The sequence below is a fragment of the Telopea speciosissima genome, chromosome 11 (assembly GCF_018873765.1).
Source record: "Telopea speciosissima isolate NSW1024214 ecotype Mountain lineage chromosome 11, Tspe_v1, whole genome shotgun sequence".
Taxonomy (NCBI): Eukaryota; Viridiplantae; Streptophyta; class Magnoliopsida; order Proteales; family Proteaceae; genus Telopea; species Telopea speciosissima.
Window position 1 is genome coordinate 56,709,593 of NC_057926.1, and position 12,243 is coordinate 56,721,835.

General features: G+C 37.5%; 2 protein-coding genes across 2 annotated transcripts; both read right to left on the reverse strand.

The window, feature by feature from the left end:
* Positions 1-557: 557 nt before the first annotated feature.
* Positions 558-1,548, reverse strand: LOC122646348. Its single transcript, XM_043839896.1, has 2 exons — positions 1,535-1,548; positions 558-1,213 (listed from the first exon to the last, which is right to left on the reverse strand). The coding sequence occupies exon 2, from the start codon at positions 1,153-1,155 to the stop codon at positions 586-588; it is 570 nt and encodes a 189-aa protein (XP_043695831.1). The 5' UTR covers positions 1,156-1,213; positions 1,535-1,548; the 3' UTR covers positions 558-585.
* A 5,364-nt stretch (positions 1,549-6,912) lies between these two features.
* Positions 6,913-7,818, reverse strand: LOC122646281 (zinc finger protein GIS3-like). Its single transcript, XM_043839808.1, has one exon. The coding sequence runs from the start codon at positions 7,723-7,725 to the stop codon at positions 6,937-6,939; it is 789 nt and encodes a 262-aa protein (XP_043695743.1). The 5' UTR covers positions 7,726-7,818; the 3' UTR covers positions 6,913-6,936.
* Between the last annotated feature and the right edge of the window lie 4,425 nt (positions 7,819-12,243).

The window sequence follows — 12,243 nt, forward strand, 5'->3', positions numbered from 1 at the left end:
ATAGCTTGGTCCACTCTATCGTATAAGGAATATTGTTGATGATAGTTGAGGGAAGGTAACAATTCAGTTACAAACTTACAATGTAAATTGCAGTAGAATTAATAAATTTTCATGTGGATTTGTTTCTGATTGATTTACTGTAGAAATCTCCTTATCTCAATCTTGAAGCATTACAAGGTATGAGATCTGCATCCAGATATGTGCAAAGATCATCTCACTGATCAACTTCCCCTTGGCCCTTGAATTATGGATTTGATCCCAGAATGAAGTAAGAACAGCTAAAAAATGAGTTTTGAACACAGATCATCCATTTACAGCCAAGAGATTTCGTTCTCTTCTTATTCATTGTCAATTCCAGCCTTCTATACTTTCATTCAGAGTTCACTCATATACATGGAAGAGGAAGGATTGAAACTTGAAAGAAACCAAAAAAAAAAAATAAAATTACAAAACCATTCTGTAAAAGAATGAAATGGAAGGAAAACCAATCCTCTCAAAATAAACAAGAAACAAAAGAAGATATGAAATGTATCATACGATGATCCGTTCAGAAATTTAAAAAGAATTGAGACCATGGCATCATAATTAGAACTGTCTGTAACCCAAAACAGCTCTGTTGATTCCTCTGTTGCCCTTCCCTCTTCTGGTTTCGCCATTAATGGCAGAGGCAGCAGCGGAAGACAATCCTTTGAGTTCATCAACGCTTGCGTAACTCTTTCTCATCATCACTCCCCCACCTCTCTTCTCCCCTGCATTGGCCGATTTACTCCCAACCTGTTTTGACGAGAATGTAGAGAATTTCGAAACCTTGGAAGGCGGTGGAGTCATCTCCAACATCGATGGCAATGCTGTGGATGATGGTGGCTTCCTGTTCTCTTTCCTCAAAACGGCTGAGAAATCAGGAACTGATCGAGCAACAACTGAACTTTTGTTGCGCACACCGCCTGCTATTGTTTCCTGAAACGAAACCCTTTTCTTTGGAGGTGTCACGGTCGTCTCTGGTTCATCGGAGTAGTGTTGCTTGATCATCATATTGTTCATCCTCAGCTTTGATTCTCTGAGTTCAGCGTAAGCTCTGTATCTCGGTCCCCTTTCCACAGAAAAATCAGCCAGAGTAAATTCTGGCGGCTTGGGTGGGGTGGAGGTTGAATTCATATGGGAGAGGATCAAAACACTGGGATCGAGGGCTGCCAAGAGAGGTTCTACAGTGTGACTTGTAAGTTGATCGTTTTGTTGCAGAGCAGCAGCAGCACTTGTGCCGGCCATGGATTCTGAATTGAAGCTTTGGATGGATGTTGATCTTGAATTCTTCGAAAGCAGAAAAGCCTTTGGATCAAAAGCTGCAAAGAGAGATTCGAGAGTCTGATTCCTAGGCTGGCTGATTGGGTTGTTGCACAACACCAGAAATCTCTGCCATGGTGGTCTGTTTCCTCACTTCTTAGTACTTCGTTCTTCTTCTTCTTGCAATCGGTTACCTTACTAATTACTAATGATCTCCAACGGTCTAATATAAAAAAAGGAAAAAGTTTCCGACTTTGACTAATGAGAGTGTGACGACGTTATTTCAAAATCATCATCAGCTCGTTTTCTTCTCTGCGCTTCCTAAGCTTCCAACGGTCTAATTTATGTTTTTTTTTTTTTTGTGGTAATTACGGCCCAATTTATGTATGTCTAAGAATACCAAATCCATATGCTAAGCTCAACAATTTCAGAACTCTTAAAACATAAAAAACTCATGTGCTTTACTGAAAACATCCTTAATTGAAGTCGTGTATTACATTTATAAAAAGAACTCTTAATTTAATTTAATGCTTCTTCTTCTCATAAATAAAATAAAAATAAAAATAAAAATAAAAATAAAAAATAAAACCTTCTTGAATTTTTATGTATACTGTCAATGCTCCTTAATACTTTCTAAACTTACACTTAGGCAAACATACGAGATTAATGTCTAATGCAACTACATCACAAACGATGTCAATAAGAACATCATCAATTATCTTCAAGAAGGTTTATTGATCTTCTTCACCATTTAACCTCAGACCTATTTTGAAAGATAGTGTTTATCTGGCCTCTAGCTTGTTTGGAAACATGTAATTTCCTCTTTAGTCCAAGGGAGATTAACAGCTTGGTTGACTCTATGACAAGGAAGGCACTATCGATGACATATATGATAACATGACCTATTTTCGATCCATAGATTCATGGAGTTTTGTAATCTTCAGCCATGAATTTCCACGTTACTAAATAAAGTACTATTACCAAAAAAAGGCACAACCATCTTTTAAACTTTACATTAGCTAGATAGAAAACATCCCAATAAAATGTGATGCACAGGTATTTGATAGTATGCAGCAAGTGGTCCAACCTAAAAGTAAATGAAAAATATGAGGAAGAATTCCCTTATATTTGCTCTCCAAGTCCAGGATAATGCCCTCAATGCCCTCTCCCATGCCACGCCGGGGGGGGGGGGTACCGGCTTTTGTCAGAGGGATGTGAAATGGTTCCATGTGACCTTCTCAGTGAACACGTACGATATATAATTGGATTTTATTAAACAATAAAATTTGATTGCTTGGGATTGCGTCTACAGAGTAGTGATGGGGCAACGGTACGTAAAAAAACTGGTGGTGAAGGAGAAGCACATATGAATATGAACACACACACACACACACACACACACGTAGGTGGCGTGGCCAGGCCAGGCCAGGCCAGGGGAATGAACAATTTGAGTAGTAAGTTTTTGGTTAATGGATAGGTAATACATAGTATTAACTAGCTTTCACCTGTAATTTAGACTTTTTTTTAATTAGAGTGAGAAAGTGCGAAAGACGTACCAAATGGGCTTTTGACCGAAATTAGAAAGAGGTAGCTAATTAATGGTGTAGAGGATGAAGTCAAGTAGTAGCACGCACTTGAATTAAAATCCTACAAATTGGTTGGTAGCTAGATCAATATTAATTCATCTGTATGGCGGAAACTGGTCCATATATGCATGGGGGATGGAGCTAGCTTAATTAATTATTATTAATTAACTTTGAAATTCATTAAGATTGAAAGCTTATACAAGTGATTTAGAGAGTTTACTTAATTAAAAACCCAACTGGATCGATCTTGAGCCAGCACATTATATTATATTATATTATATTATATTAATGTTGTACAACTACTCTATATATATGTATATATATAGTCAGATCAAACAGTACGTAGTGTTTCTTTTTTTATTTTTTCTTTTTTCAGATTGATGGTGTTTTTTGGGAGCATCATATCAGGGGATTGGGGGAACTGAAGCTGATTTTTAGGAGAGGATATCGGTCTGGATGGGTTGTACGTTGGGTCTTCTTGGAAGCTGGTTATAGATTGTAGAGTACATACATGCATGGGGATTGGGGATTGGGGATTGGGGATTGGGGATTGAAAGCTTAACATACCACATATGGTGACAAAAGGCAGCAAATTAAAGAGAAAGCTAGAGGGTACGTACTACTACTCATCGTCGTGTGGGACTTTTCAGATTCCTTAAAGGATCGATGGCCTGTGAAGGAAGGAACACCGTCCTTATTTTTTCAGTTTCACACATGAATGATAATGCATGTTGATGGATCACCTTTGACCCCAACTAACAATGGCTTCTCTTTTTGCTCTTTTTGTCATTTGGGGACCCTCACGTCCTCTCTCTCTCTCTCTCTCTCTCTCTCACTCACTGACTGAATGAACTCCTATTAATTAAAGACTTACCCATTTACACAATCCTATTAATTTGGATGTGTAAGCTATATTTATTTAACTCAAATAAGTTGACAATTAATTTTATTGATGCACTCCCCAGAGCCATTGGTCAGGTCTCCATATACCCTAAATCATGATAAGATAAAGAATGAAAACTTTAAAACTATATATATATATATAAATATATTTATTTATTTACTTTTTTTGAGCAAGTCTGTGTTTCTCATGTTCATATATGAGGTACACTACTACTAAATAGAACACAGCCTTATATATTACCCCAAATGAAGATAAAAAAAATCTGGAGCCTCACAAAGGATGCCCTTACAGTTTGAAACCCAACTGTGGTCTGTGGGTGTGGGTGGTATATTTACTGAGGGAAGAATTAATACTTCGAATTGACCCCTAGTGGGTTCTGTTGAAGTTCCAAATAATTAAAATAAAAACAGTAATTAACTATGTTTGTTAGAGAGAGAGAGAGACATTGGGTCCCTCAAAACCGAAATGGGTTTTGTTTGATTGGGCTAGAGAAAGTGGCTGTCCACATCATCAGTTTGATGCACCAGACCACTTAAGGAAGAAAAGATTGGGACCCAACCACAGCTAGGATTGTTTTGGCATGGTAGTGAGGGGGCGTTGGGGTAATTTGCCTGTCCAACCAATCAAGTTTTATTGTAAGACAAACTTGATAATCTTTTTCTTTTTTTCTTTTTTTTTTTTAATTTATCTTATCATCATTATATATATATGTGTACGTCAAAGAAGTAGCTCCAAGGAAGAAGAAGAAACTTGCTTTTCAAAGTGCACAAGTTTTCAAATACATGATTGTGCTTAGAAACCCTTTCACTTTCCTTTCCTTTTTAGAGTTCATACTTCAAACTTCAAACTTCAAACTTCAAACTTCAAACCAAACCGTGGAATTTCAAAAAAGAGGAAACAAAAGCATCCAATCCAATCCAATCCAATCTAATCCCTAAAATTTTCTAACCTTCATGTGTGTTCCCTCCCTCCCTCATCACAGAATCCAAATTAATATATATGCTGCTTAGTTAGCTATTAGATACTACTTTATTGCATATAATTACATTTCCACCGAAATTAAGGTGCCAGTTGCCCTTTTGACCCTTCTAGTCTCTTCAAAATTTTAAATAGTTGTGGGAAACCCTAGAATGATGCATTAGGTGCTCATCAGACCTGCATTATCTTGTTTCGTGCTTACACGTAACCCTTATTTTAGACCATATATGGCCTTACTCTTTAGTTGCTGATGTCTAAGCACTTCAATGAAATTAAATACCCAACCCTCTTTAATTTTATTTTCTTGTTTTTATTTTGGATTCTTTGATTTCCCCTAGCCTTTAAGGGCAGGAAGGAAATTAATTATAGGCTATGTTTGATATGTATTTTTGGAATAATTAAATTCGGATTTAGAATAATACATTTTTAATTTGAAAACTGATTCTTCATTCTTTATCTTCAAAATACAATCTAAACCCAAAATCTATTCCAAAAATACATATCAATGCAAACACAGACAGAGATAGTCAGTATCTCTCTCTCTCACACACACATAATTGAGAGACAAGACAAAGAGATGAAGTGATATATACTGTTTGACTCAAACACTGACCACTCAAGAGTTTTAAACTTTAAATGGAGTTGTTCATTGTCATTGAATCCTAATTGGAAAGTGGTGGTAGGAGTTGGTGACTTATGGTGTACATGTGATTGGCCCCACCCCGGCCACAACTCAATTAACATCAATATGTCACTCAAGATCAAACGGCAACAAGCAAGGAGGGTACCAAACAACTCGATCTCAAACGTGTTAGTTGGAAACAAGGATCATATATTGAAAAATCACGTACCTTTCTTTATATATGGAAAAGCACTTCTTGTCTTACCATTGCATATATATATATATAATTGAATGGATTTTTTTTCTTCTTGCTTCACAGGTTGGAATGAAACATGAATGATGTAAGGATTCCAACTAAAACAAACCCAAAAAAAAAAAAAACACATGCTACTGAGAAAAAAGATTTTAACTTCAAGAACCTCTCATATATCCATATCGTCTTTTTTAATTTGTTATCTTTAATAAGAACACCAAGTGGTGGGCTTAATTATGTTTTTGGTGATTATATAAAAACACAAAGCAAGTCCCAAGAAAGCTACTAGTGGTTGCAGTAAGTAATGCTTATCCAAAAATAATTCATCATTTTAAATAGCAATATTGTGTGTGAGTGAGTAGTAAGGATCAAACAAATTAAAGCCCAATCAGCCTTACCGACCTTACATTGTGATGAAACATGTGGACGGATCGGGCTTTTTCCAAGACAAGATATGTAAACCTTTTTCCATGCTACCTAGCTACAAACTCCATCCAATCTTAAGTGGATTCCACTGATGTCTCATAATCTTTTTTCTTTTTTTTCTTTTGGATATTTATGCATGCTTGTGTACATAATATATATATTTAAGGTCAATTCGGTCATACATAATATCTATCATCTATGATCTAACCTCAAAGTTCTTGTTATGACCCCAACCCCCCCAAAAAAAAAATTAAACCCTCTCACAGTCATTAGTCCTTTCACATAAAAACACCACCTTCAAAAAAAAAAAAAAAAAAAAGAAGGGGGAAGGGAGAGAAGAAATATACAGATCTTCAATTTTCACAAGACAAATTCATGTGTAGTCGTACATCTTAATGGACTCAGCTTTAGTGCAGTTAGTGCTTTGAAATGGAGTTAAAATTTGAAAATCCTAATTAACCCAATAATAAATATAATATATCAAAATTTTGTCTTTGTTTCATGAACATAGATGCATATATAGCATGGATGGAAAAGAAGGGGAAAAAAAAAAGTGTTAAACCAGAGTAAATGGCAATGCATTTGGTATGTAAGGGAGAAAAGCTTTCCTTCCAAAAAAAAAAAAATCAAAAATCAAAAATCAAAAAATGGAAAATGTACATGGTGATGATCCAAGATATTGAATCCATATAGGCAAGTGAACATCAAGCTCGGAGCTGATCGAGCAGCAAGTAGCCAATCAGCAGTGTAGCTGTGGCTGGTGACATATAAACCCTAGTTTCCCCCCCCCCCTTCCCTCCCATATATCTCAAATTTCAAAAGCGGATCGATCGATCAAGTGGAAGCCGGCCAAATTAAGCCGGCTAACTGATGAAGTAGAGTCTAATTAAGGCGCAGCTGGTGCAAGGCTGAGATGCAAATCCAAGCCGAAAGGATCATCGAAATTGGACCCACCACCACCGCCACAATCCCCATCACCACCTGATGTGGAGAACCTACTCAACGAAGGGACAACCGCAGACTCATGATGTTGATGATGGTGATGATGAGGTGAAACCTGAGAATGAGAATAAGAATGAGACCCAATCGTCGTGGTCGACGTCATCATCATCGGCGTTGTCCTTGACTCTCCCAAACTCATCATATCCCCTCCTGCGTACGTAAGTGTCGAAGCCGGTGCTCTCCCGGCACCACCAGAAGGGAAGACACAGCCGTGAGACACGTGGAAGGGCGGCGCAGCCCTTGATACGTAGACCCAGGGATGTGATTGGTGCGCCGCTGCCGGAACCACTAGCGGGGTCGCGGGAGCGAGGAGGTGAGGTGGAGGAGCGAAGGCAGATATCATGGGATTTCGGACGTAAGAAGCACCAGAGTTTCGACCTGCTTGCATTTGGGCGCGCTTGAGTTGTTGCCTTTCCTTTTTGTGAGCGTTTTGATGGCCACCCAACGCTTGTGAGTTTGCGAATTCACGACAGCAGTACTGGCACTCGTATTTCCGGCCATCGCTGGCGGGGAAAACCCCGGATTCCGGTGACTCTGATCTTGTTTTGCTTGAATCTACCTCCTCTTCTTCTGAGACGTTGAAGCCAAAGAGCTTTAGACGTACGTTGTTGTTATGGTTGGTGGTTGTAGTTGCACTATTATTTGGCTTTGTTTGGTAATCCACTTCAGCCATTATTTGAATTAAAAAGAAACTCCAGCTCTCTGCAAAGCTACCAGGGGAGAAACGAAACGAATGCACGGTTAATTGGTTACAAAAGCAGCATGAGATTGACCAACCCAACCAGGGTTCTCGTGTTTCGAAGGTCACCGGGAAACCAAAAAAAGAAAAAGAAATGAGAGACCCAAGTACAGAACCAACCAAGAAGAAGAGCGAAAGAAAAGCGATTGAATTGAATTGGTGCCCGTTCGTGTTAGGGGAGTGGGAGCATGTGTTGGGTATTTATATATGATTAAAAGGTTTTGTGTACAGTGGAGGAAGAAAAAGAAACCCAACACGAGAGAGAGAGATTAGGTTGCGGACATCCCAAGGAGTAAGAAAGAAAGAAAGAAAGAAGGGAAAGTAAGTAAGTGTCATTGGGAACACAATCCAGAAACACTCGGAGACTTTAGATTGCGTTTGTCTCTCGATATATTTCTTCCTTCCTGATTGGATTTGGGTTCCCTATTTCTAAACTGCCACTCATATCACTTTGTTTACTTACTAGGTACTACAGAGCAGGGCATTTAGGGATGTAAATGAATAGTTGAAATTCGTTTTTGTATTCGTGTTCGTATCTGTTTAACATTATCTGAATTTATCTGAAAATTAAACGGATATGGATACGGATAGGCTATAGCTATCCGAAAAACTATATTTACATGTAAACGGATAAAATATCATATTCGATCCGTATCCGTATTCGTATTCATATCCATTTAACACTATCCGAATCCGTCCGAAAGCTAATCGGATGCGGATGCAAATATAGTACTATCCAAGCCAAATCCGATCCGCTTACATCCCTAAGTGCACTACTCAATAAGTTCAGAATGACCCAATAAATTAAAAATTAGGGACTCCCTTGAAGGCTGAAGGGTGGTGACAACCGTGAATTTTGGTATCCATAATCGATCGATAGGTAGGTATAGATATTGGTACCGGTGTCAGCATAAGGGATGATTGATACCAATATGGCATCGATATATATCAGTTAATAGTTAATACCATGAAAAAGTGAATTTTTTTAATAAAAAAATGATCTTTGTATTAGAATTGGTCCATATTCATGGCAAGGAATGCGAGGGTTTTAGTCCTACATATGTCTAGTTGTGTATGGTTGCTGGACTTATGACCTTGGAAGGATTTCTTCGAAGCTCAGGTCTTTAGGTTTGACTCCATTATGTGGTATCAGAGCAAATTGTTCATTCAACCAGTTTTATGGAAGCCCAAAGTTAGGATAGTTGAAACAGTGACTGCTCTATGACAAAAAAATTAAAAGGATTTAATTCCACATTAATCAAATAATGTATGACATGTTGTACTTATGATCTTGGAAGGGTCTATCCCACCCTAAAGCTCAACTTTTAGGTTCAACACTATTACATATTGGTATGCACTGTGTCCACTTGATTTTATTAATTGAATGAAATAAAGAACACTATATGGTTGTGTGCGATGTGCGGCCCATGCACCGAAGCACAAGGCCGTGCAGAATAACTGTCATGCCCTCATGTAAAGGCAAAAATCTGTAAGGGTACTGCGATCATTTGACTAGGTAGCGCTCATTTTCCCTAATTGAAATTAGAACAAAATGAATTTTAGGAGAATATAGAGGCCTAGAGGTAGAGGGTTTGTTAGACCCTATAAAAAAATAAAAAAAATAAAAAAAATACGGACCTGTGTCAAAAGTGGATATATATATATATTTTTTTAATAGAAATTAAATGTCATTTTTATCTTTGGAATTGATTGATACGGTCATTTCTGGAATTGATTGATACGGTCTGATACAGCCGATCAATATCCATACCGATGGAAGATATTGGGGGTGCCCACTTTCATGAGGTACATATCAGTCCCAATTACCCAAATATTATCTTATCCTTTATTAAGCTATGTTGGCATTTCACCATTGGCTGACTATGTTGAAATTCATGAGTTGGTGGGCCTAGCTCTTGGGCTCAGGTGGGATATCTCTTCATTCCAATAATAAAGTACATGATGATATATTGGTACGTCTTTTTTCTGTTCCAATGTTAAGGTATATAATCTGCTAGGATGCAAACAGAGACCCTTCGCCCGCGGAAGCATTGGATTCGAATCCTAATTACTCTTCATATATATATATATATTTTCTTAAATTCTCATCTCCTTTTTTTTTTTACTCTTCATATATAGATATAGATATTCTAAGAGAAAGACACACAGTTTTTTAAGAGCAAAAAGAGAGACGTATAGCAAATTTGGATACTTCAAGGGGGACCCATCATCCATATGTTTCATTTTTCTTTTGTAATTTTAGAATCCAAAGCTTGTGGAAAACTTTTGAATGGAGCGAAACCCAATGGGTTCCCAGAAAAGCCCATGTCTCTGTTGGATGTCTTCTGCTTCATTGCTTCAACAACGGTCAGAAAAATCCACAGAGTTTCCCACTGCGTCTCTCTCTCTCTCTCTCTCTCTCCACGTCTAGAAGAACTCTCTCTCTCTCTCTCTCTCTCTCTCTCTCTCGCTCTCACCTAAACACTTCACCGTTGTCGTGGCTTGATCTCAGGAGCCGACACTCACCCACTTCTATCTCTCTCTCCCTTTTTCTCAAGTGAAGTTTCATTCTTTGAAAAAGGCTTCAAAAGTCAGAACAATCCATGCATGCAAATAGCAAAGTCCTCACCCAAACATTGAAACATCAAATCTCTCATAAAAACCCTAATATGACCAAAACCCACCCGCCAATGATTACCCATATATGCAATCACTGTATCCATCCAAGCTTAGGACTAGCTTTGCTTCCCATATGCTTTCATTTATATAATTACTTTCCATCTGTCTTGTTTACAACCGTCCACGTGTCTCCGTCAACCGTGGATTACACACAAAGCATATAATAAAAGGGGCATCTCGGTAAATAAAGCCCAGATGCAAAGCCCATTTTGCAAAGTCCCATTCGGAGATGTTCAGGTCATAAGGGGCCCACCATGACGTGGAGACGATAGGGATAAGCGTTTTAGGATGTTTTGCGTGATTGACGTTGAGGTGGTGGTGGTGGTGGCCCTTGTTTAGTTTTGTTTATACATTTTATAACCCTCCCTACGGTTGGTTGGTTTCCATTTGTTTTCTTTTTTCCTCATTGAGAGATCTCCCCGAATCTTACTAACTACGACGAAAAGGGGTCTCAGTCTTTTCATTTAGCATTAAAGAGAGAGAGAGAGAGAGAAGAAATCCTTTTGTTTGTAGTGTAGTCCCACTTGAAAATTGATTGGAAATACAAAAAAAAGCATATTATGATCATTCCAAAGCCTCTCTCCAAAGTCTTCACCGCAACTCCAAACCTGACCCACCGTTGTCTCCTCTTTCTCATGTATGTTCTATTCAAAGACCCCTCCAGGCTCCAGCAAACTTGCACTTTGTCAAATTTTCTTAATTTGAGAACCCAATTATTTCATTATCTCCAAGAACCCACTTATGTATTAATTATATATATATATATAAACTTAATTTCTGAATTCAAAGATATTAATCATTCAAATTAGGATAGGATAGGATAGGATAGGATTAGGATAGGATAATTGCTTGGTTAAATCAAATACTGAGTGAGTATCGATCTGTGAGATCAGCATCAAGACATGTGTCCAACATGCAGGAGTTTTTGATGGATTAATTGTACTCTACTTGTGATATATACAAGTCAAAGGTCAACTTAATCTAATGATTATAACCATCTGATAACTGTGTATCTAGTTCCTAGGAAGGAATGTTTTGGGGGATTTAACTGTGAACCCCCATATATGCCAATTATTATTATATATATATATATATATAAAAAGTGAGTCCATCCATAATTAACCCTTGTATATATTCCCATCAGATTATCAAAGGTAGTGCATGTTATTAATGTCAAATCCTGCATCTAGATTTTTGACCCTACCTATCTATAGTGCTCTTCTACTGTACTGTACTGTATGAAGTTTTTAATTTAATTCTCTTCATCCAGTCAGTGCTTTTGGTATTTTGATTTTGATTTTGATTCTCTCTCTCTCTCTCTCTCTCTCTCTCTCTCTCTCTCTTACACAACAACCACAATAATTGTAATAAATTATTATTATTATTAATAATAAAAATGTCTTTGTCAGGTGTCATTTTTGGGTAAGAAACTAGGTAGGGACATTATATGTCTTTATCAAAATTAAATAAGAGACTGAGAAATTGATCTACCTGAAAAAAGTATGGATAGGTCATCTCCTTTGAATTGAAGCCTTCTTCTATCTATGACAATTGACAATTACTTTTTGAGATTAGAGTTCACATAAGGTTGAGGATTAGGACTTGGTTCCCTTTTAAAACTGATCGATCCAATTAGATGATTATTAATTTGTCCTTTCGTGTGTGTTGGAACTTCTCTTTTCTTTCAAGCTCCTTCCATAAAAAATTGAATAATAAATTTTGTGGACCCCCCAGTGGAGTGGGATCCCACAACATGCCCAACAAATTACAAAT

Coding starts and splice junctions, on each gene's coding strand:
- LOC122646348 (XM_043839896.1), bottom strand. CDS start 1,155: ATGAATTCAACCTCCACCCCACCCAAGCCGCCAGAATTTACTCTGGCT.
- LOC122646281 (XM_043839808.1), bottom strand. CDS start 7,725: ATGGCTGAAGTGGATTACCAAACAAAGCCAAATAATAGTGCAACTACA.